Source organism: Poecilia formosa, unplaced genomic scaffold, assembly GCF_000485575.1.
Source record: "Poecilia formosa unplaced genomic scaffold, Poecilia_formosa-5.1.2 Scaffold51, whole genome shotgun sequence".
Classification (NCBI taxonomy): Eukaryota; Metazoa; Chordata; class Actinopteri; order Cyprinodontiformes; family Poeciliidae; genus Poecilia; species Poecilia formosa.
In genome coordinates this window covers 396,028-421,690 of record NW_006799990.1, presented here as the reverse complement: position 1 = coordinate 421,690, position 25,663 = coordinate 396,028, and the positions used below count along the sequence as shown (strand labels likewise).

The 25,663-nt window shown below is 41.9% G+C and overlaps 1 protein-coding gene and 1 long non-coding RNA gene across 4 annotated transcripts in view; one reads left to right on the top strand and one right to left on the bottom strand.

The window, feature by feature from the left end:
- LOC107836324 (uncharacterized) overlaps window positions 1-17,774 on the bottom strand; it is a 46,070-nt gene extending 28,296 nt beyond the window's left edge. Inside the window, exons 1-2 of one of the 2 annotated variants that reach the window (XR_001662206.1) lie at window positions 17,705-17,774; window positions 16,357-16,455 (exon numbers count right to left, since the gene is read on the bottom strand). This is a non-coding gene — a long non-coding RNA (uncharacterized LOC107836324). Of the gene's footprint in view, window positions 1-16,356; window positions 16,848-17,704 lie in introns of those variants that run through there. The other variant, XR_001662205.1, reaches the window with a different exon arrangement.
- lrrc24 (leucine rich repeat containing 24) lies at window positions 1,572-25,663 on the top strand. Of its 2 annotated transcripts, none has more exons than XM_007552610.2 (5): window positions 1,572-1,971; window positions 16,854-17,048; window positions 17,757-18,035; window positions 18,288-18,456; window positions 22,272-25,663. In XM_007552610.2, exons 2-5 carry the CDS (start codon window positions 16,887-16,889, stop codon window positions 23,516-23,518), a joined length of 1,857 nt encoding a protein of 618 aa, XP_007552672.1. In that variant the 5' UTR covers window positions 1,572-1,971; window positions 16,854-16,886; the 3' UTR covers window positions 23,519-25,663. The 2 variants fall into 2 exon arrangements, with proteins under 2 accessions (XP_007552672.1, XP_016527284.1); XM_016671798.1 differs by having other exon boundaries at window positions 1,572-1,975.

The window sequence follows — 25,663 nt, the reverse complement described above, 5'->3', positions numbered from 1 at the left end:
CTTTTCTGTCCTGAGTTGCCCTGTAATGGATTAGCAACCGGTCCAGTGACAACTAGGCACCACCACACGATGCCGGACAGTTACTTTTTGTAACATTTTCCAAACTGCCAGGGTTTTTTTGGCCTTAATTAATGAAGTTATCAATTTAGTAATTACTTGGGGTGTCTTTGAATGCAATTAAAAAATGGGTTTGATGTTCTCAAATGTTTAAGTTGGGCAAAACAGAAGAAATCTTCAAGAGGGCAAATGCTTTTTCATAGCACTTTAAGTCCAAAATGGAAAAACGTGTCCTTTGTTCAAGAAAGATAAGTTATAATATCATTAAATGTTTGCATAAATAAGCGCTGAAAATGTGTGCATGTAAAGTGATACTACTCAGGTAGATGACATGGTCAGTGCATTAGGAATGAGATACTTTAGGAAATTAATAAAATGACATGACAATAAATCCACACAAGTGACTCAGTTATAATTCAAAAGAAACACAAGTCCTGGTGTTTATTTAGAAAACAATAATTATCAGCACCTATTAAACGGTGAGCAATTTGAAATATGGAAATGTAATGTGTACCATTTGTTTTATCGTGCATCCGAATTTCATGTATCATTGCTTTTGCATCAATAAATTTAGTGCCGGCTCCCTTTGCCCCCAGGAGTAACCGCATCTATTTGTCAGGGCCGTGCATCATGAGAACTTATATAAAGCAAACATTCATAAAGTTGTTGTTGTTTTTTTTTTTTTTTTTCTGAGCACAAGGGGGAGACGGATGGAGGGTTTTTAGTCTAAACGTTCCACCGGGAGCAGCAGTGGAGTGCTGCTGCTGCTGCTGCTGCTGCTGCTGCTCAGAGGGTGATTCTGCTGGAGGCAGTCTGACAAGCAACCTGCACACATATACACCCACCCACACACACACACACACATGCACTATTAGAGAAAAAAAATCCACTCATTTACTCTGTTTCTCTTCAACATAGACATTCGCAAATGCCAACCGACCTCCCCCTCCCCATCAGCTTTCATGTTGAAAATCGATGGCTGCAGAAGCCAAGAAGGACAGGGCAGTTGTGGAAAAATAAAGAAATCAATGCAGACTTATTAACTGAGCAGAGCTTCCTTTACTATACTTGTACGGAAAAAAAAAAAGAAGAAAAATATGTGTGGGCGCGTGTGTTTGACTTGTAGGTGAATGATGATGGTGCTGCTGGTTTTAGACACGAACCTCNCCAGGAGGCCGGAGCGGCGCTGAGCTGCGAGGGCCGGTCGAGGCTGCTTGCAGCTTTAGTTTTGTTTTCTCTAGAAAGTGGCTTTTGTTCCTCCAGCCGCGAATACACACACTTTAAATTATCTGTAACAATGAATTTCACGCACAGACGAGGCAGCACAATTAAAGTTAACAAATGGGAACAATGTATATATAAATACAGTATATGGAAACCCCCCTTCACAAACTCCCTCCATCCCTACACTCCTTTATTTTCGGTTTTAATCAAGCTCAGAGATAAAGAGATGAAGGAGGGAGAGAGAGAGAGAGGTAGAGAGAGAGAAAAGGGGGCGGGAGCCCATTCAAGCACGGATAATTAGAAGAGCGGGTCACTATTGGTGGAGAGCATCCGGTGGAGGAAGGAAAAAAAAAAAGGAATCAAAAGCCGCATAACAATATCAGAGTCTGAGTGGAGCATCATCGGCGCTGACGTTCCAGTTTTATCCCCTCAGTGCCGCTTCCAGCAGCCGGGCTGTAAGCCGCTGTTCACACAGACAGACAGACAGGCAGGCAGCAGCGGAGGAGCGGCGGCGGAGAGGCTCTCCTTGGTGATCTCAAGTGGGGACGCAGCAGCTTTCCCCCCACCCCCACTTTCTTTTTTAATCTCTCAGCGGATTTTTTTTATTTATTTTTTTTTTATCTCTCTCTGTCTCCCTCTTTTCAAGTCGTTGGAGCAAGTAGGGACTCTGCTGCGGAGCTCGAGTAAACGGTAGGTAGGTGTCTCTTGAATTGTGGGTAAAAAAAAAAAAACGGAGAAGGAAGCGTGCTCTTGAGGTACTAACACGGAGGGAGTTTTTTTTTTTTCATTATTATTATTATTTATTTATTTTAAAACATCGCGACCCTAGCTGACGTCTGATAGGTTTAATCCCTCGATGCCTCCCGGTTGGTGGGAAACTGTCTGCGAGGAAACAAAAACACAAACAAAAACAAAAACAGGCGAGTTGTTCGCGTGACAGCGATAACCGCGTGATTGACGCGACCGAAGTGAGATGACGTTTTTATTATTAATATCATTGTTATTATAATTTGGATAAGAGTCAGAACTGAACTGTTTGACCTCCTTTGTATGCTAACTTGTGATCGCACGTAGTAATAATGTGTAGTTGCTGGAAATAATGGATGAATGAATGTGAAAGTTATTAACAAGACCAAACCTATGGTGATGCTGCTAAAAATCAAGTTGATGTTGAGACCTGCTAATGTTTATTAATCAGTTGATCTTTTCTTGTATTTTTATGAAAATGTAAATATATGTATGTATGGAAAGCGACATTAGGAAATAGTTATTTGTTTCAAAATTATTGGTAATGATACAATACCAACAGAGAACAGAGTCACAGGTTCTCTACCGCCCCTAAGAATGGACATTTGGAGCTTTATATATATATATAAAACATCCTTCATTTTTTTAGTGTTTTTTTGGAAAAAACCAGCTCAATTTGGCAAATTCTGTAGATCAATAAATTAATCAAGTATATTTGTACAGTAAATTTCAGCAACGTCGTTCAAAGTGCTTTACATCATAAAACCCCCACAAAAATACAAAGTCATCAACAGTTGAAACATTATGTAACTACTGGTATCTCTAACACCTCCTTCAAAATAAACAGAACCAAAGTATTTATTTATTCCTGCTTTACTTTTTGGAGTTCGGGGCTTTTAAAGGAACTTTTAAGTAAAAATCCATAACTTTTTGTTTCCCTGAAGGTATAAAGGTGATATGACAGCGAGGCCCATTTTCCTCTGGAATAGGGGCCATATATATCGTGCCACCACGCATAGTGAGTGGGAAGGTGAGGAAGGTAAAACAATCTATTAAGCTCCCCGTGACAGAACCGCACCAAAACTGACGAGTGTTGGGGTCGCAGAGTCTCCACAGCAGCCATTAAATATATGGAGAGTGGTTGTCTTTGCCTTCCTGTCCCACCTGAAAATGCAACAGCCACTTATCTTTACCAACTGGAACTTTCTGTGCTTTGGTGAAGGGAGATGAAGACTGAACTTTTAGGGAGATCTGACGTGAAACGAAATATGGGTACGTCTTAAAGGAACGTAGCTCCAGCATGGAAGAGGACCTGTGATGTTGTGGGCCTGTTTCTCGTCTTAAAACGCGAGGAGGATTTTAAATTAAAATGTGGTGGAATCTACCGCTGAAACTGAAAATATGACCGAACCAAACTTCTGCAGGCCTAACGGGTCCATCTCTCCATAGAAGTTCATAAAAGACCGACTGAAGATCATTGGGCGAATAAAAACGTACGAAAATTCACCCATGGTCCTCATCACCCATAGACTTCGCTCTTACAGAAAACCTTTACGGTAAGCTGAGGAGGGAAGATCCATCTGTGTGAAAAATACTACAATAGAAGATTTAATTATTGTCCAACTGGGGGTAAAAAAGGGGATTCCATTGAGCTGTTGCACCAGTCATCATGTTACAAACATTATCTTCTTAATGTAAGTTTGTTTGATGCTCCAATTAAAAAGTTTTCAGTTTTCTCAAACGTCTTTGCATCAAATGGCGATATTTTTTACAACAGCTGAGAAGACTTCCCAAAATTGTGCCAATATATTTATGGGTGTTTCTTCCCCTGTTACACATTTCTCTTAGAAATATGTATGATTTTTAAGTGAATGTTACATTGGTAGATGGGGGTCGCCGGGCAACAAGGAGACACAACGAGCTTTGAAGAACACCTTCTCCAACTGAGGGCATCTAATTGTTTTTGTAAGCAGATCAAATTAGCCTCTCGCACAATACAAAAGTTACACAAAAGGTATCTTCTGTTAGTTTGTATTCAGGTCCTCACACTCTCTCTGACCATCACTGATTCTGGCTTATTGCAGCAGGGCTGTTGTCTACAGCAGCGTTTGGTCCGGTGAAGTTATTGAAGCCAACACCTTGACAACTGGGGTAATCTCCTGTTCCGTCTGTCAGGATTTGCTGTCAGGCGCGCTGTGCTTTGCTTTGCTTTGCTTTGCTTTGCTTTTGCGTGACTCTTATTACTGTAAAAGTCCGGTGAGTGGTTGGTTGGAAAGGGTCGGGATGAGTCGGAAGTTAACGTTTGATCTTACGGTCGTGCCGCAGACGCAAGTCAAGTCCGGCAGATCTCAAAACATGCTCCGCCGACTGCGACGTGAAAAGTGACGCTGCTGTCATTGACTGAAGGATCCTTAAGTCGCTCTCAGCTGAGCGCAGCACACTCTCCATAGGAGTCTGGCAGAAACATTGCAGCGACGCCATGGGAATTGCCAGGAGCGATATGCTGTGATTAGGTTAGCAGTTGCTTACTGTTAAATATTACATGTCCCCCACAGGGAGGACGGCTACGCATCCTCATCGCCGAGCCTCAGAATCGGGTGTTTCTTTCCCCTACCTTGATGTCGGAGTTGTAAATGCACAGCTCTGCGGTCAATTACTATTCTGCACGGGGGGAAGCTGTGTGGAGCCAAGCAGCGGGCCACTAGATAGAACCTCGTTTGTTTAACTCTAAGGTTTGTGGGGTTGGGGGTTGTGTAGGATCTGTCTTGCACTGATGGATCTGTATGGACAAGTTGACTCCTTGGGCCTGCGGAGATTTTAAATTTTTCATCGGCTTCCGTCTGCCAGACAATGATAACTGAAATCTCTCCACGGGCCGTAATTGTATTGTCGTCTCGGTTCCGGTCCCGACCGTGGGCGGACGATTGTAAATACAAGCTGAAATGAGAGATGTATGAAAAAAAAACACAGACAAACAAAACAAGTTGACCAAGAAAAAAATATTTTTTTTCACAGCTTCATCATCCTCTGTCTGTATGTGTGGCTGTATAGATAACCCCAATATAGGCTCAGTGCCTTGGCATAATTTGACATCCATATGACATCCATCACTTGGAGTCGGCCGAGGCTGCCACTTCCATGGCAACAATGAAACATAATTTCTGAGGATTCATTGACTCTTGCAGACACCATTACACAGCCAATATTGCAGAAATGCAATACAGTGGGTTTGATAAGTAATCATTATAGAGGCAATATTCCAATTTCGTTTTTTTTTTATTTTTTTGGTTTGGGACACACGTTTTATCTTTCACTTTTACTGATGTTTCATCTCAACTGCCTTAAAGGAAAAAAAGGAAATAAGCAATTTTCTCATTTACTCCAGATTCATCCATCTGGAACATAGGGGAGAGAGAAAAAGTTTAATATAAACAGAGCAGAGTGGAAGACATTTCCACAAATATCCAAATGGAAGAAATGGTGGATCTGAGTGGAAGAGGAACGTGGCTGCTGTTTCTGCATCCATCTTCCAACTTGTCGGATCTCGTTCGTCCCTTCGCGTGTGAAATCCCTGGCTTTTCAGTGGGCAGCCGGTCGCACGTGATCGCTGTATGCAAATGGATCAGTGACTTACAGAAGTGGAAGGAGGAGAGGGCTGCGAAAATGGGGCAAAAAAAAAAAAGATTCAAACAAAACCGCCTCCTCGTTTTTTGATCACAGACAGTCCAGTAACCGAGAAACTTTTAAGAGCCCTCTCTGATGGGTTTGCATCCGCTCGGATCAACTCCTCCGGCCAGCGGCCGGTTGAGTCCCGGAGGACGTCTGTGTTTGAACGGAAGTGACACAACAGATCACGAGGAAACGCTAAAAACAGCCGACGCTGACAGATGTGCCCTCTGGAAAAAGGGAGAGGAACAGGAAATCGTGGACAGGCGCTGCCAAAAAACATTTATTACTACGCTGAACGGTGGCTTCCAGAAGCACTCGCTACCCTTGAAAAAAATCTCACGTTTTATCATGTTACAACAACAAACTTCAATTGATTTTTATGGGATTTAATCTGATAAGCCAGTATTAAGTGGTATATAGCTACAAAATGAGGAGGGAAAGCATATGCGGTTTTCAAATTTGCTACAACATACAATCTGGACATTGTGTCATGTCCAGATTGTATGTCCATTCAGCTCCCGGCAAACTGACAAAAAGTTGCATGAGAGGAGCTGCATAGATCCAAAACTCATGTGGGAGAGGTTCAACCATTGGCAACTCTTTCACCGTAAAAGGCCTACGTTTCAAATCTCCGCCTGGATATTTTTGCTTTTAATTGTACACAGTTCTTTAAATGTCTTGTGAGTAAATATATTTGCCCATATATCCATAACAATTGTAACTTTCAATGTCTAGCAAGTTATTTTTGCAATTTACCCTCCATTAAAAGAGTGCCCCTCCGATGAATTTTGCTGAATTTGGCGGGGCTGAAATTACCGTAATAACCCGATATTGGCTGGAAAGCACAATGTCTCCCCCCTTTAAGAAACCGTTGGAATTTTTTGCAGATCGCGCAAAATGTGGCGGAATTACGGTACTGCAGATTTGGCTCCGTTTGATCTGGAAGGGTTAATGAAAGAAAGTGTCAAGAAGTTCACTTTGACACAAGCCACTTAAAGGACACAGCAAACAGGTGGAAGAAGGCACTACGGCAGGGGTGGGCAATCCTGGTCCTCGAGGGCCGGCGTCCTGCAACTCTTAGACGTCTCCCTGGTCCAACACACTTGAATCCAACAGCTGAATCACCTCCTAAGTGCAGTCAAGTTCTCCAGAGTCCTGCTAACGACCTCATTATTTGACTCAGGTGTGTTGAAGTTGAGACACATCCAAAAGTTGCAGGACGCCGGCCCTCGAGGCCTGGAGTTGTCCACCCCTGCACTACGGTCAGATGAGACTAAAGTTGAACTTTGTTTTTATTGTACATGCAAAACACTATCTGGCAGAACACAGCATCCCCATGGTGAAACATGGTGGTGGCAACATCATGATGTGGGAATGCTTTTCTCCAGCAGAGGCAAAGGAATCTGGTCAGAGTCGATGAGAAGATGGATGGAGCTAAATATTAAACAATCTTGTAAGAAAAGAGGCTGCAAATTATTAAAGATTCCAACATGTAAATGTGTCTTTATGCTAACCACATTTTCTATTCTTTTAGATTTCTCAGCCAAAAATAAGGAAATTTGCTCATATGGCACCGTTCGTACACACTTTGCAGAAACTGAGGAAGAAACAACTACATTAGGACAAGAAATACAAAAATATTGGAAAGTTTCAAATAAGAAATAAAGAATAAAATGCATATTTAAGGGCTCTAAATAGTTAAGACCTGACAGACAACTCTGAAATGCATTTAGACTTGGGACCATTAGAGTTTTATTCTAAAATATATATTTTTTAGAAAGCAGCTGTCCAATGATTTAGAAGCTGGCGCAATATATTGGAGCTCTGGCAGCAACATTTGGAAAAAGCTTTAGCTGCCTGATTGAATTTATACAGAGACCAATAAAGACACCATTAATATTACTTGATCTACTGTAAAATTAAAAAAATTAAAAAAAAAGCGTGCGCTAGCTTTTCAGTGTGCTGGTTTTACAGGAAACCCCTAATTCTTGCAACAATTTTAAAGTACCATTAGGCTGTGTGGTCGTTCACGTCTACAGCCAAGTCTCTGGTATATTCCAGAGTCTTTAGTCACATTGAGACTAATATGTAAGCTAAAATTCGTTGGTCATGTGGTGCCAGATATGTAAAGTATCCCACATGTGATCTATGTTCAACCAGATTTCGAATTGCCAGATTATACAAAGTGCTCCTGATCAGTCAAGTTAGTTTTGAACCATTTTAGCACAGTAACAGAACTATTTTCACCCATTTCCTAGATTATTTACCTGACTATCAGTGTCACAATCAGTTCTGTCAAGTGCCAAAAAAATAAAAGAAAACTGTACAAAGAATTGATAGGCAAAGACAGATACACTAACCTACAAACCTTTAAAGAGCAATTTGAATCTTTGTGCTGATGAAACCTACAGGTATTTGTGATGTATAGTTAATGTATTTACTGTAAAGTGTGCCATGTGCTTAATTATGCAAGTTAAAACCAGAGCAAACTGCATCAGGCATCAGATTTTGGAAAAACAGAGATACTTGTCTGATTTAGTCAGAATTAAGAAAAAGAAAAAAAAAAAACACTGTTTGCTGAAATTTGGTACCAATTTTGTTTCAGGAGATGAAAAAGAAAAAAATTTCTTTGGCGATGTCAGAAAAAGGGAAAGTTGTTCCTAAACTGAGGGAAATTTGACTAAGTATTCTGATGAAATAAATTGTTGAAAACTGTGTTTAAAACCCTGTTGGTCTTTTGGAGATGTAGAATAACAAAACAAGTGATCTCTCTATTGCTCTTTTGATTAGCAGATGCTAACAAAGAGAATGCGATCTTTATTTAGCCATAGCTTATACTGTAGCATAAAGTGGTTTTCGGATAAGCCAGGGCATCGTAGATGTTTTGGACATTAAAAATTATGTGGTACTTCACTGTTTTGTCTCTAAAGCACTAAAACTAGTCCACACTGGTACCACAGTGATGGAATTCACACAAGTACCACTCAGACGTCTCGGTAATCCCATAATTGTACTTAATATCATGCTACACTATGCACACTCTTTGTGCTACTGTACATTTCCTGATTGTTTCCTAATTACTTCTACTAGCAATTATTTGACCATGGACACTCAAAGACTCTGGACAGAACATTTGAATTTTATCCATTGGTGTTTGGGGTAAAAAAAAGGAATAACAGCAACCCTGGGCAAAGGAAATCCTATATAGATGCTTGACACACTATACAACACAAGGGTACTTCAAAAAGGACACACACATACTCCATGGACGTATCAGAGCACATTAATACCTTAGCTACACACCAGTGTCCTCACACCAAAGTACATGGAGAGATACTAAACGCTGTCACTGCTTCATAGCTCGTATCAAATCAGCTATATATATATAAAATATATAGCTATATATAAATCTATATACCAGATTTATGTTGTCACAAATTGCTTAAAAAAAGAAAATACAGGTTTTTTTTTCCCCCGTCTACGAATATAAAGATCTTTTCTACAAAACAAACTATACATTTTCTAATCCTGTGTGATTATGGTTGTGTGTTTTCAGCTTCTGTGTATATTTTCTTTGTGGTGGAATTGATTTGTCCGCGTCCCTGCCTGCTCCTTTCCTTAAAAAGCGCTCACTTTTCACACTTTCTTTGCCTTGAAGTTGCTCTTGTCTTTGAGCTGTTGACAAACTGCATCACGCAGATGACCGTTTCTAGGATCTATTAGGAAACATAATGCCCCAAGCAGACGCGAGCAATTCCCTTTGCATTATAAATACCCTATGATAGCGTCTATCATATTAGCATGATTGCGGCCCTTTGCAACAAGAAGCACTGAGGGATTTGTTTTACAGTCGGACATTTAGGGAGCAGCAATTTCATTGATTGTGTTCTCTTATTAAGTGTCCTCATTAGTATTTATTTTTTTGTTGTATTGCTCTAATTTCATCTTGATAGTTGTATCCGTTTTTGAGAGCGATGTGAGTGTTGTCGGTGCGCTCGTGCTTTCTTGTTTTGGAAGTCATACATTTTTCAAAGAGCTTTTGCAACGTTGCTTCTGTTTCATCAAGCAGATAAAGCACTGGATTTAGAAGAAAGGACGCATGGAGGAAAAAAAAAGTGGTGCTGGGGGGAAAAATGCGTCAGGCTTAAATGAGATTTCAAATCTCTTTTTAAGCTCTGAGCAATCACAGTGTGATGTTACAATCACCCCTGTCTGAGCAGCGAGTGCAGAAAAATAAATCTTCCATGGAAAATGGACATTGATTGCGCTGCCATGCGGCTTGCCATTGTGCCTGTCGCTGACAATTATCAGACTCAAATCAAATGGACTCCGATTAAAGCACCGAAACTTGTTGAGAGAGCAAAGAGACAAAACATGCTTGTTAAGTTAGATTTTTTTTTCCCCCAGGTATTGTTACATGAACACTGCCGCTGCTTGATGCAGTTTAGAGTTTGAGTTTATTAGCCCTATGATGCCAAAATTGGTACTTTACTGCACACTAATCCTGCTAAATCCTGAATTCGCCTTCTGATATGTAATGGAAGAGCTGTGCACTGTGAAAAACTAATTGTTCTCTCAAACATTTCTTCCACCGTAGTTCTAGTTGAATCGTCCAGATCAGTAATGAGATTTAGATGTCAGATGACGATAACCAGAGCAAATGTGATGATTTTGTTTCGGGGGGGTATTTACAACTCAACCTGACCCCCAATGTGAAAAAGCATTTGAGCTTTTAATTAGAAGATCTGTTTGTGCCACAAACCTGAAGCGTTTGGCATAGCGAGTGAGGAATTTTTACCCACTCTTCTGTACAGAATTGTTTTACTTCTTTAGAGTGTGTTCGATAGTAACTAGCTAGTTTAAGGTCAGATAACATTTCAATCATGTCAGATGTAAGTCTAGAGTTTAACTAGGCCACTCCATTGTTTTTGTTCATTTTCTAGCTGGATCTGCTAGTGTGGTGCTAAGATTCATGAATGGACTAAAGTTATCCTTAACCATTTTCAGAAAGAAAGCTAACTGCATGGCTCCAACAATATCACAAGCCCCCAAGGAGTGGCAAAGTAGCCCCATTAGATGTAATGTTCCACTTTCAACAACATATTTTCTCAAAAGTGTTGGGGACTATGATTTTTGGATTATGCGAGTCTGGCTTGTCCGTTTCAAATAAATTCACCCATCCATACTAACTCTTTCAATCCTGACCACTGATCCTTCTTGAGGCGGGTAAACTCTGAAGTGTTTTAGATTTTGTTCTGGATTCTTTTGTGACCTCCTGGGTCAGTCATTGTTGGGCCCGGTTTAGTTGCCTGGCAACTCATAGATAGGCTCACAGCAGTGCCATGACTTTTGTAGATAATGGTTCTCACTTTGGTTTGCAGCAAAGCAGTCTACCTACTGTAGAGATGACTTTGTAATTGTTTTCAGACTGATAGATAATGACTTTGTACATTATCTGTTGTTGGATTTCTTTCAGATCAGGCACGATGTGCTGCTTTTGCATCGCTTGGCCTCCTTCATATTGTCAAGTGATTTCTTGATTTCACAGGTCACAGAGTAATTAATCTGGAGTGTGGCCTGTGATATTGAACTCGGCTCTTCAAAAACATGTGGCTAATCACAGTTAATTTATGACTTATAAGGGGAAGGCACCGTTTGTAGCGCTACTTCTTTGCAGGAAGAAGGTCTCAGGTCCTTCTCCAAGGAGTCTGCTCTTCCGATGCATTGTGGGTTCTCTCCAGATACTCCGGCTTCCTCCTACAGTCAAACATGACTGTTACGTATATTGAATGCCTTTATACATACTTTTCTGTCCTGAGTTGCCCTGTAATGGATTAGCAACCGGTCCAGTGACAACTAGGCACCACCACACGATGCCGGACACTTACTTTTTGTAACATTTTCCAAACTGCCAGGGTTTTTTTGGCCTTAATTAATGAAGTTATCAATTTAGTAATTACTTGGGGTGTCTTTGAATGCAATTAAAAAATGGGTTTGATGTTCTCAAATGTTTAAGTTGGGCAAAACAGAAGAAATCTTCAAGAGGGCAAATGCTTTTTCATAGCACTTTAAGTCCAAAATGGAAAAACGTGTCCTTTGTTCAATAAAGATAAGTTATAATATCATTAAATGTTTGCATAAATAAGCGCTGAAAATGTGTGCATGTAAAGTGATACTACTCAGGTAGATGACATGGTCAGTGCATTAGGAATGAGATACTTTAGGAAATTAATAAAATGACATGACAATAAATCCACACAAGTGACTCAGTTATAATTCAAAAGAAACACAAGTCCTGGTGTTTATTTAGAAAACAATAATTATCAGCACCTATTAAACGGTGAGCAATTTGAAATATGGAAATGTAATGTGTACCATTTGTTTTATCGTGCATCCGAATTTCATGTATCATTGCTTTTGCATCAATAAATTTAGTGCCGGCTCCCTTTGCCCCCAGGAGTAACCGCATCTATTTGTCAGGGCCGTGCATCATGAGAACTTATATAAAGCAAACATTCATAAAGTTGTTGTTGTTTTTTTTTTTTTTTTTCTGAGCACAAGGGGGAGACGGATGGAGGGTTTTTAGTCTAAACGTTCCACCGGGAGCAGCAGTGGAGTGCTGCTGCTGCTGCTGCTGCTGCTGCTGCTCAGAGGGTGATTCTGCTGGAGGCAGTCTGACAAGCAACCTGCACACATATACACCCACCCACACACACACACACACATGCACTATTAGAGAAAAAAAATCCACTCATTTACTCTGTTTCTCTTCAACATAGACATTCGCAAATGCCAACCGACCTCCCCCTCCCCATCAGCTTTCATGTTGAAAATCGATGGCTGCAGAAGCCAAGAAGGACAGGGCAGTTGTGGAAAAATAAAGAAATCAATGCAGACTTATTAACTGAGCAGAGCTTCCTTTACTATACTTGTACGGAAAAAAAAAAAAGAAGAAAAATATGTGTGGGCGCGTGTGTTTGACTTGTAGGTGAATGATGATGGTGCTGCTGGTTTTAGACACGAACCTCGTGCGCCTGTGTGTGTGTTTTCCCCCCCGGTCCCCCTAGATTTAGGTGGCCGGCGTTTGTGCACAACTGCTACTTTGTAGGCGTGTCATGTATGCGCAGGGGCGCGAGAGCGCGTGCGCGTTTTTGCGCACCGAGACAATCTCTCAAAGTCGGTGTGTTATTCTTGGGTTAGTGCTGCGCAGTCGGGTTAGTGGCTTGGCCTCGGTCTATTTGTGGACAAAAGAATGCTCTAAGACAAATGATTTAGCACCTGCCAGTCAGAGACGAAGGACGTGAGATGAGAAAAGGCAGAGGTCAGAGACTCAGGAAGGGAAAATGATCTTTCGGAGAATTGTTGAAGGGGAAAAATAGAGCAGAAAGGGAGCAAAGAGATGAAGTTGGGGTTGAAGACGGGGGTGTGGGGAAGCTGGAGTGAAAAAAATTCAGCTATTTAGCTGTGGGTCATCAGATAGCTCGAGTGCTTGGGAGAAATTTTCCGTGGGAAATGACAGCCTCTATTCCTGCGGAGTTGTTTGCCTAACAGCGGCTCACGGGAGCCCCGGCTGGCCTTCGGGCCCTGTGAGCAAGACCTTCCCTCATCACAGGAGTTACCATAACAACAGATGAGGTCGACCTGTACGGGTGGCAGCGCAGGGATGTGAACTTTGTTTCAGCCTCCAGCTCTTCAGCTGTCTGCATTGCTTCCGACACACCGACACCCACCTTTTTTCCTGGATAACAATCATCACGGAAAGACGTGGCAACATGTTTTTTTTTTGTTTTGTTTTGTTTTTTCTGCTGGGGAATGTTTGGCCGAGAGTGAGGCTGTGATTGCTCAGAGGAGAACGGTTTGTTTGGAGTGAGAAAATAAAATGCCATGTCGAGAATAAGAGTGGCGAATGTAATCTTCAGAAATACCTGAAAAAACAAACCCTGGAGTGAAGTGTTTGCAGAAGCATTTCGGGACTCAGGGTGATGGAGGTAAATTTTGACGGGCGCGCGCAGCTTGATTTGATTTCCTTTTGGCATTCGCTGACTGACATCTGGCATCACAGGACCTTTGCAGCTGCTCGCGTTTTGACAGCCTGATCTGTGTACACAACATTAAGCTTTAATCATCCAATTTACACATTTTAAACTCACCGGTAACAGAGATTTATTGCTGACCCGGTTCGTTCCCCAGTAAACAAAAGCACCCTCCTTCTATGAAATCGTCGTCGGCGCCTGGAGCGGCTTAGCTAACAAGCGTCTGATTGTGCAGATTACCGCGTGTTCCGCGGAGGATTACTCAGCTTCAAATGAACAAATTGACCTCCCAGTAAAAAATATAAAAGTGGGTCAAGAACAGATACTTGAAGCTTTATCTGGAACATCTGGACCCATTTCGTGCTGGAGAAAAACTCTGGGCGGCGTTGTTTAAAGAAAGTCTCTGTTTTCGTTTGTCGATGCTGGTCACGCCGTCAGTCCTGCTCGCATCCCATCAGGCTGTCATCACATTTTATTTTTTTTTATCAGCAAAACGATTGTCAATCAGGGGGCTTTTCTTTTTCCTCTAATGAAAGTGCAGGAAAGAGACGTTCTGTTTTCTCTAAATGGCAGGGTGTCATTTGCGTTTAAGTCGGGAGCCAGACATCTGTGATGTGCAACTTTTTACAATCCCTTACGACACCTTTTCCCATTTTTTATTGTTTTTTACATTACGGTTACAAATTGTGCCACTCTGCTTCACTGGATTTGTGACACAAGGTATTCGTTTTTTTGATGGTAAAATGCTGTAAAGTGCTGCAGACATTTCTATCTGCCTTCCTGAAGTTGAAACTTTGAGATCTGCTGCCAAGTTCACCATCCAAACTCAAGCACAGCGTCCCCTGTCTGTGCTGAAGAAAGGCATTACCTTAGCATAATGTTGCCACCACCATGCTTCCCCATGTGCATTATTATTGTTCTGCTAAAAGAGTCGCTGCGTCTTCTAAATTCAATTTTGGTCTCATTTGATCAGAGAACCTCCTCCATGTTATCTTTGTCTCCTAAATTACTTTCGCAAAACAGACTTCTAATGCTTTTAACAATGATTTTCTCCTTGTCCCTTCTCAATAAAAGCCACAGCTAGTGAACCTGACAAAACGGGTCTCTTTGCCACTTCTTTCCCAGCCTATCAGATGAGGTGGGATAGGTGGGGAACCTATTTTTCCAAAGTTTAGCTGATTGGATCAAAATGGACTTCTGTGCTTCTGCGTTTAATAAAGCTTACACAATGCATACAGCACAGAGAGGAAACTAAATGAAAAGCTGCTACATAATGCTGTGTGATGAGTAGGGGGCTTACCCTGTTGAGGAAAGACAGATTAGTCTGTAACAAGCACAGCACACTGCACAGCACATGCAGCCCCATCCTGCGCCGCTTCTATCAATCTCGCATCACAGATGATTTGCACTTGATTCACCCATATGGTTACAACAAGCAACTACACAGAAAAAGTTCTGTTGTACCATTCAGGGCTTTCAAGGCATTGCAGCCAAGGGCAGATGATTCGCTCTCTTTCCTTCAAACCCAAGTCAAACTTATTTAGACAATGCCTCACCGTAGGAGGCAACAATGTTACAGACCAGCACCTTGCTCGCCGGTTAATTTTCATGTCCTCGGTCCCAAACAATGGAACACATGATTTCTCTCTCCACGCAGGAGAAGAGACATGGCAGCCCCCCCTTTTGTTAATAAGTGAGACACCAGTGACAGAAGAGCTTATGTAGGTCACATTGTATTAATCTGGCTGCCTATCCTCGCAAATGTGCTCCAAATCAAATGTGCCACATTAAAATCCAGTTCATTGCTGATTGGCTCAATAATGCTACACAGCTGCACTGGGAATTACTTCTCGGCCACTAAGACTTAAGACTTCCGACTTGCTTTTACGCTTAGGCATTACATTACTGGTCTGGATTGAAGCATTACAAATGGGGCACGCATATATCAATCTGGCAGAGCAGCTCAGGCACTAAATATTAATAAGTGGCAGTTTATTTCAGGCGCAGGGCCATTTTATCACTTGACTTAAACAAGGCCTGCGGATATCCCTGCAATTAATAAAGCAAAATATCAGGTGATCCAGAGCGGGCCGTGAATTTGCGAGCCATCTGGGCAAGCTCGGCGGCCTTAAACAAACCAGAAATTCTGCATGTAAAACAAGCTCAACAGGATTCGAAGACGCCGCCCGGGCGCACATAAATCATTTATGATAATATGAGAGTTTAGATCGGAGCGGGGAGACGAATGCAACTCAGCCGGAAGAAACTTCTTCCACCCTCTGTCGGTGCAGCGGCGGCACCAGCGCAATGTGACATTTTCAACTTGTATTATATCTCCAGCAGCGCTGTACCTTCATGCTATCTGCAGCCGAGGAACGATTGCATATGCTGCCAGGCTGCGTGTTATTGGGGAGGGAGTATATGAGGCCGTTTTGATGTGAGCAGTCAGACAGAACAATAAACTCCTTCCAGGCAGTATAGGAATAATAATAGAAAAAAAGAAAGAAAGCAAGCAGCGCACGGATGAGTTGTTCAGTGATGAGTTCATATCAAAGGGATGTATCGCCGCGAGGTGCGCCACGCGGCCAACCCTGATGGTCATGATCAGATCATTAGAGCTGTTTACCTCGTGGGATTTGCTTCGAGGTGGTGAAGGTGGCTTCGGAGATTATGGAGCTCAACTGCGGGTCCCTCTCTTCCCTCGCTTCGCGTACATATGAATGCGCTGGGAAGACAGAGACGGAGCCGCTGAAAGATTGGGTTTGTGTATGAGTTAAAAAGAACAGAGAGAGGTCCTTGAGGCAACCTGCGCATCTTTTATCACATCTTTAATTTATTGAAGCCTATAATAGAAGCTGCTGCAATTCCACTGAATAGACACAGCTGAATAGTAATCAGCCGGGGGATGAGGAGGCATGCTTAACTTCTCTTGCCTTTTTTTTTTCTCTTTCTAAATCCTCCCTTGCTATTTGACAATCATCTCCTTATTCAATACACCTGCAGCCCTAGATATTGTCTGCTATGAGAGCATATTGCAGCATTGGACCAAAAGGTTTGTTCTTGTGCAACTGCGATGAGAGGTGGGTGTGTGATTGTTACTTGCCTTTTGTCTTCCCTACTTAGGATTTGTCTCTGAAGGGGCGTTGTGCCACTGCCATGACCCTCCTGTGGTTCTCCGGACTCACCCTGTTCATCTCCGCCCTCATCCCTCTCCGGTCCTTGGGTTGCCCCTATGGATGTCGCTGCTACAGCCTTACAGTGGAGTGCGGATCGCTGGGGATAAAGGAAATCCCACAGGGTGCTCCCTCCATCACGGAGGTCAGTTGGCCAACTGGTTAAAAGTTAGAGGCTCCAGCCATGCGTAGAGGTGGTTTTCAGGTGCCCTCCTGAATCCGTTCACATCACCCTGAAAGTGGTCGTGATTAATCAATTCACTGTGACCCTCTTTGACGCAAGCCTGAGGGACGGACTGCGCCGGCGGCTGCGTAATTATTCATCCTTCCTCAGAAAGTGACTCTCGCACACCCACTGATCGTCTGTTAAGAAGATGTTTAACATTACATCGTCTTTTCCTACAGGGTTCAGGCCCTCCAACATTACCGCAGCTCATGAATATTGATGAAAAGCAAGTCTCGCATAAATTGTTCCATTAACCTCAATCAGCAGGTCTATCTCGTCGATCATAGCTCACCTCGATGCACGACGAAGTCGCATTAGCAATCAGGCGGGCGCCCGTGGATTGTGGATTAAAACTTGCAAAGCACTTCTCATGAAGACCAAATCAATCAAGTGTTTCTGCAGATCCCTGCAATGTTTAGCAAAAGAAACAACGAAAACCAGAGAAGTGCCACAACATTGGCTTATTGTCCCGATCTTTGACTAGCTTGTTCCCTTTGGTATTTGTCAATATTCTTGCCAAACTCTGCAAAGCACAGCGAAATGCAGTGCCTCACAAAACTGCTTACTCCACTGACCTTTGCACGTCTTGATCACTCGTTTTCTTTATCTCTGTCTTGCTTTGCAAAGACGATCTTTCTCCAGGACAACGCCATAGTACAGATCCGTCTTCAGGATCTGAATCGCCTGAGAAGCCTCCATTATTTGTACCTCCAGAACAACAGCATCTCGGCGCTGGAACCTGGGGCTTTTCTCAATCAGGGCCAGCTGCTGGAGTTGGCTCTCAATGGAAACCTCATCCACCTGGTCACCCCCGACATGTTCCGGGGTCTGGAGCACCTCCGCATCCTCTACCTTGCCGGCAACCAGATCACTCGCATCCAAGACCACACCTTCAGGGGACTGCAGGTCCGGTCAGATTATTAGGAAAGATAAAGATGTTTGAGTTTAGTTGTCCATAAATTAAACTCAGGATGACTTTTTCTGGATTTGGTAGAATAACATCTACAATAAATTGAGTCTGATATGTCTTGCTAATCCTTATCTTACTCCTACTGCGGTAAAGATTGACTCAGCTGCAGGTTTTACTACCTGTCGGCATTTGACAACCTTTTTCCATGCCTGTCTTTCTGTTTGCTTTATGTCTTCTTCTATGTGCAGCGCCTGCAGGAACTGCACCTGCAGGAGAACAGCATAGAGTTGCTGGCCGAGCACGCTCTGTCTGGTTTATCGTCTCTAGCTCTGCTGGACCTCAGCAGGAATCATCTCCGCACTTTGGGAGCCTCGTTCCTCAAACCCCTCGTCAGCCTGCAAGTCCTCCGTATCACAGGTTACATCATGCTGTGTTTTTATATTTCTGTCTAAACTCCCCTGAATCTTTAGAATATATTTTGTGTCAGAATATTACAGAATTAACACCACATTTAGCAAAGCACTGAGAGTTGCTCCTGATCTTTTTATATAAAGAAATACTCCAGTGACTTGTGTTAAAGAAAATGAAGAGCCCTTCAAATTTTTGCATGTTAGAGAAATTCACCCAACCAAGGTCTTGCTTTTAAAATCAGTACTTCAAGACACCATCGTAGAGTGCATAATGGCGAAATATCCAATTAAAGGAAGATGGTGTAAAGGCCAATTAGGAGGCCAGTACATCCCAACCAGCTTTGGGACTACTTCCTCTCACACCTTTTGTAAAGGCCGACCATTTCTGCAACTTTCTCAAACCAGCGCTGTGACATCCACTCATACTTCTAGCGTTAATTGGTCAGCTGTGCACAGGTGACACAGGAGTGTGGGACTGAGCTACTCTGCTTCATTTAGGTCCCGACACATTTGATGTTTTCCAGCATGCGACAGTTGGGATTTTATTACACCTTAACGTGTGGTTTTTAGTCCAACAGTTTTGATTTACAACATGACTTGTCATCTTGTGTTTGCAACTAAACAGTCCCAGTTTTGATATTAGTCAGGTATTTTCAGGGCTCAAGGGAAATATTGGAAATAAAATGCTCAAATGTCGAACATAATTTGGAACAGTCGTGTGTTTTTATAGACGTTATATCACTATTTCCATTTTCTTGGGTTCTCTTATCTGTATCGGCCATTTGACTCTTCTAAAATATGACTTGTTATCAACTAAACTCTGTTCAAATCAAAATGACTCAGCAACCTTGTGCTGGAAGATATTTTTACTGGAGTGATACAACTCCATGTTTTGATCACTGACTTTCACCAGAATGCAGAAAAGTACTTTAAAATGACAAAGGGATGAAATGACATTAATCCTACTTTGTGCTCCGTATTGTTTCAGTAGGGCATAAATTGCTAAAAATATAAATAAAAATTTTAGTCCAATGCATGATTTTTTTTTTTTTTTTACAGGAAAGGGATAGAGTTTGGCAGCTTCCTATGGAAAGGCCTCGGAAAGCCTAAAGCAGTGGCAGTTTTTAATCAGGGCCATATGGCTCACCACTCTGGGTGTCCCTTGGGGGCGGCACAAAATGGCTCTATTTCAGTTTGCACCCAGAATAACTTTTAGATTGCCAACTCACTTGTTCTGTGAATGAGGTGTGAGAGTTACACTGTGCTGTTCACTTTGTAAGTACTCCAATTACACAGTCACTGTCAAATGTTTCCGATATTAGGAACAACAAGACTGGATTCGATCGTGTCTAGTTCGAAATCTAAAGTCTAATCTGGACTTTATTGTTTCACATTAAATAGGGATTTTAAAAAAAATGGTTCTGGAGATGATTAGAGTTTGAAAAAGGAGAATCTCTGAGGGGCGCCATTCATACCAGACCCCCAACTGTGCACAAGCTCTCTTTGACGTGCTTAAGACTGCGTATGTTCTCGTCTGAAGAAAAAAATCCAACCTCTCGTGTTTATCCCATCCCACCTTAAACATGTCATGATGCGTTAGGTTGCATCTCGCATGTGGGAATTTCTAGATTTTTATATTTGCTCTTTGCATTACTTACAAATGCAAAAAAAACAAAAAAAAAAAACATTAAAAATTCATCTTACAAAGTTATTTACAGAGAGAAATGTCTTTTTCCCATATTTTCAAGTGAGATATAATAAACAAACATATATAAAATATATATGTGTTTTGATATTACCCTCACATTCTAGTTGATTTAATTCTCAATGATCTCTGTGTATAAGGAGTTAATATGTAACGGAGGTGTTACACTGTGATTGTTGCAGATTGTTGAGTTAACTGCCTGGTTAGCCTCCTGTTATCCGGGATTTATAGATTTGATGCAGTGTTTTAATAACTAGGACAAAGTAAAGAGGACTCAAAATGAATTTATGTCAAAAAGATGGACCGTCTCCAAATATCCCTGGTGAAAGTGTCGGCGAGGGAAATCTAGTATTGCAGAATAAAAAATGTGCACTTTTGCCAAGCGCTTGTGTGCACTTGGTTTGCTGTGCTGTAAACTGTCAGGTAAAAAAAATCCTACAGGCTCTCATTTTTGGATTAGGGAAATGGTATTTTGCAGCTTTCTTCAAACCACACACCCCACAGAACAGAAGAGAAGAGCAGAGTCAAGTGCTTCAGCATGCTCCCTAAAATAAATTATGGACAAAAAAAAAGGATGGATGTGTGTTTCAGCAAACTCAAAAAAAAAAACATTTCGGTTAAAAACGAGTCGGTTTAAAGTTATTTTGCTGACCTACTTCTAGGTAAAGTATTGAATTATCCAATACTAATAAAATAAAAGTAGCTGGTATGTTTTAGAAAAAGACCCGAGCGCATATCAAACTAAGCACAAGGAATGAGCTGAAGATGAAAAAACAAACAAATCTAAACAAACAAGAAAATGATCAAAACACAAATATAGAAGGCAACCACAATGTAAACACCCCAGGATAGTGAGAGTGGACTGAAAGAAAAAAGCGTAACCTGGGTTACTGAATAATTAAAAAATAAATAAAAAATTAGAACATTTCTGCCAACAACCATCACTATCTACAATAACCCTTTGAAGAATTTGAATTGGGAGCAATAAAGTATTTTTGAATTTAACTGAATTGAATTTGAAAATATATTTTTTATTAATTTTATTGAATTTTGCTTTAAAATTTATTAAATAAAAAGGAAAATAACCTCACAATGTCTGATAACAACTAAAATGTCTGATTATTGCTATCAGACGATTATAACGGTGTTGGTATGTTGAAGCTGTGCAGATGTTAAAAATAGTAAGAATTAGCTTGTGCCAACTACTCACCAGGTAATATGCTAATGTTACTTCAATTAAGTAATCTAGTTCTGTAGTGTTATTAATTAATGCCAATAACACAACCCACTGTCATTAACATTACTAAACATGACGTTTTGCATAATGCAGAATCCTACGATTCCTTCGTTTTATGTGGAAGTCTGATCAGGCCTGTCATAATGGGTGGTTGTGGTGGTGAGGAAAGGACGCCGAGACCCAGGTAAGATGGTGAAAATGAAGAATTTAATAATAATATGCTCAGAATACAGTCCAGGACAGGCAGCACGGCAGGAAACAAGCACGCAGCTAAATGCCGGTAGCAACTGATAATAAGGACTAAACGGGAGCAAGCACAAACCAGGACTTGGCAGTTCTACTGGAGAATACAGATAGTGGCGACTTGTGTAAGACAGCAAAAAACAAGGACCCGACGAGGAACACAGACAACAGGTGGGTTTAAATACACACGGGGTAATTAAGGGAATGAGACACACCTGGGAAACAATCAACGGGGAAGATGCAGAGACAGACTCACGGAACAGGACTACACAGAAAAACTCAAAAATAAACACACAGAAACACGGATCGTGACAAGGCCGAGTGGTAGCATGTGAACAATGATGAGCCTCCTTCAAGTTTTCTCTCTAATCCAACAAACTGGGCCAAAATGTTTGATGTGACATTCGATGAAAACTACCCAATATCTGTTTTAGCATCATGAACCCATAAATAGGGTTGAGGAAATAATGAAGCGAGTTTATGTGAACTTTCAGTCATCTGGATGCATTGTGATCAAATTCAAGAACGTCAAGAAATCAAGAGTTAATAGAGTTAAATCTGTCATTTAGAAGTCCAAACATGACTTTAAGACTTCTTTATATATCAATCTTTTTTTCCTCCTGTCCCGCTCCTTCAGAGAACCCGTGGCGATGTGACTGCGCTCTCGGTTGGCTAAGAACTTGGATCGGCGAAGATGGACAGCGCTTGCTAAGTTCGGCAGAGCAGCGTCGCTTGATGTGTGCAGAGCCGCCTCGTCTTTCCCACCTTAGCCTGGCAGAGGTTGCTCCGAACAGCCTGGTGTGCATTCCGCCTGTGGTACAGCTGGAGCCCAACCACCTGACTGTGCGACTCGGCGAGAGCCTCCGAGTGTCCTGCCAGGCCTCTGGATACCCACAGCCTCAGGTGACGTGGAAAAAAGCTTCCCATGGCAAGGCCCAGTTGTCACCTCGAGGTCTTTTTCAAGAGCTGGGACCCAACGGGGAGTTGTTCCGGCCAGGGCCGGGCGGAGTGGTGACAGCCCTGCCTAGCACCGGGGGGATCAAGGCGGGAGGCGTCGAAGGAATCCAGGGACTCGTGCGAGGGGCCGAGGAGGGCGGTGAAAGAGACAGCTTTGATCCGGACATGGGCAGCGGCATGCTGTTCCTCAGTAATGTGACTGTAGCACATGCTGGGCGCTACGAATGCGAGGCCTGGAACCCGGGTGGAGTGGCGAGGGTTACGTTTCACCTGGCTGTCAACATGTCTTCTTCCTCGTACTCATCCCAACTCTGGCCTCGTTTGAACACACACTCCTACGTTTCGTCGTCGTCCAGCTCCTTCTATCAGCCGGAAGTCCTGGACGTCAGCCAGGAGCCCTTGTACGAGCAGGACAGCATGGACTTCAGCGCTCTGGGTCCAGCCACACAGACCGCCATCGCTATTGGGATCTCCCTGCTGGCTCTCACTGCTGTTCTTCTTCTGATTATGATCTACACTCGCCACCAGCAGTACCAAAAAGAGGACAGTGGCTCCTACTGCACCAGCAAAGAGGAGAGCATCCTTTACGTGAATGACTACTCTGACGGACCGACAACCTTTGCTCAGCTGGAGGAGTACCGCGACGATCACGGCCATGAGATGTATGTCCTGAACCGAACCAAGCCCGTCATGGGCTCCGCTTCATCCAGGTGTCCAATGATGAGCGGCTTTGTCCAGCAGAAGGGAATGAAAGAAGCTCTCCTGGAGCACGAAATGGTCCAGACACTGACGAGATCGGGGGGGCTGGGGTTTCGCAGGAACCCGACTGAAGGTGGCGAGGGCCCGCTGACGGCAGACCCAGAAGAACTGCTTCTCAGCCAGAGCCTTCTGTTTGGATCTCAGGTTGCCTATGAGATCCACTGCTGAAGCATCTTTAATGGGTGAAAGTAAATTTCAAAGGACTTGAAGACATTACCAATCATCTTGTAAGAATTTAAAGCATCAGATTATTATCTGGCCTTTGACAAAGAAGAGACACTCAGATAGTGATTGCAGAGGGAGAACTGGATCACTTCCAGCTTTCCAAATACCCGCTTCTAATTGATTGTGTGACAAAAAGAGGTGTTCGAGGACTGAATAGTGGTAAATACAGAGAAAACAACAATTGACCAATGGTTTCAGTCTCCAAACAAACCCTTTAAGGATAATTACAAGTGGCTGGCTTCACCAGAAATCTATATTGCAGTTAAACTAAATCCTCCCCCAAACTGTGCAGTGTATGGTTGTAACAATTGTCAGTGGTTGGTAATGAATATTTTCTATAAATGTTTTCCTTTGTTTTATTTTAGATGTTTTGTCTCCAGGTATGTTGAAGTTAATTTCGTGTGAAGTAGAGCTGTTTTGTGGACCCTGTTACAAATTTCATTAGAATTAGATCAACAACGATCGTCTAATGGAAGACGCATCATCAGTGTTCGGCCAGAGGGGCTTCAAAGGGTCCAACAAATATCGCAAAATTCAGAGTTCTCAACGTTTGCGTCACTTCACCGTAGGCTTTTATCTTTTGAACATGTCTTGTGTTTTCTTCACTTATGCCATTAAACTGAAAACAGGAGTTTGATCTGGAATATTATTTGGAGGTCCTCGGGTGTAAAACACAACAAAATATGTGGACATCACACAACAAAACTAAATACAATATTTTATACAAAAAAAAACTCCAACAACACAGGAATAAAAGCCTCTTGCAACAAAACAATTCATAGGAACCGTGGGTCAATTTGTGCATCCAGACTGATGACTTCAAGTAGCTTCAGTCACATTTCAGAAGACCACAAGTCAAGCAGAAGCATAGCCCAAAATCATAAAAAATGTGGGATTACACTTAGCTACATGTGAGCTTATAGGCTATGATTTTTTTTCTAGACTGTCTAATTGATGTTGACTGGTTAATCATGGTACATGACCTCAAATTAATTTTGTTTCAGATAGAAACACAGGTAGAAGTAGAGAATTTGAAGAAAAAAAAGTATTTGTTTCCTTTAAGATTTGTTCTGGTTTAGCTTTCTTCCCTCCTGCCCCCAGCCCCCCTCCCACCCCCACACATAAACGTCTAGCCCAAACACACCTAGCCAGATGTGAATATTAACAATTTAACAGTGATCAGCCACATGTTTTTGTTCTGGTTAACTATCCACAATCAGTGGAAGTAGACCAAAATAACTAAACGAAAACCAACACAGATTAGAATGAAGTCACAGACATCTAATCAGAAAAGGTTTACAAAGCTGTTTTAAAACTTGGAGACTCCAGTGAATCACAGTGAACAACATTATTACAAATGGAGAACAAGTAGGTGGTGAAATGTCCTGACTTCAAAATTACTTCAAGAGCGTGTCAACGGCTCATCCAGGAGGTCCTAGAACAGCATCTAAAGCTCTGCAGGCTTCATTTGAAGTTGTGTTTTCTGATGTCAGATTCTGTTATGGTTCCCCTCAGCGTAAAGGGGATGTGACAAAGCCGCGAGCTTTCTGAAAATACAAAGAAAAATCATAGGGTGACACGTACGCCATCTGTTCTAGCTGATTGTAGCCCTTAAGACGAACTCAACTTGAAAATGTTCATATCTGATTGATAGAGCACTATGATGCTAAGAGTGTACGGCTTCAGAACAGACCTTTACATAAAACCTAATAATAAAAGTAAAATCATGTTTGAAAAAAAAAAAATAGATAAGAATTTTACTGAACAAACTCAACCATAGAGATAACATCTGGAGAAAATACAATAAAACACATTTTGTATTTTGTTATGTCGTTCTGCTTCCTGATTTAATATTTTTTTATTATGATTATTATTATTATTTATGCAAAATGTTTAAATGTTTACCATTTTTGTTGTGTTTTTCGATGTTTTCATTGCTTTTGATGTTGCGCACATCAAAGCCACTTTGACTACAATTGTGTTAAAAAAAACAACTTGCCCTGCTAACACCAGACTGTGACAACTAACTGAATGTGAATACTGTACATTAAGTTTCCTACTTGTATACATTAAAACGTCTCAAAACGA

Bases quoted from the DNA above. Each gene is read 5' to 3' on its own strand.
- lrrc24 (XM_007552610.2), top strand. From the start codon at position 16,887: ATGACCCTCCTGTGGTTCTCCGGACTCACCCTGTTCATCTCCGCCCTC. The intron at 18,036-18,287 runs GTCCGGTCAGAT...TTCTATGTGCAG, and splicing joins ACACCTTCAGGGGACTGCAG to CGCCTGCAGGAACTGCACCT. The intron at 18,457-22,271 runs GTTACATCATGC...CCGCTCCTTCAG, and splicing joins GCAAGTCCTCCGTATCACAG to AGAACCCGTGGCGATGTGAC.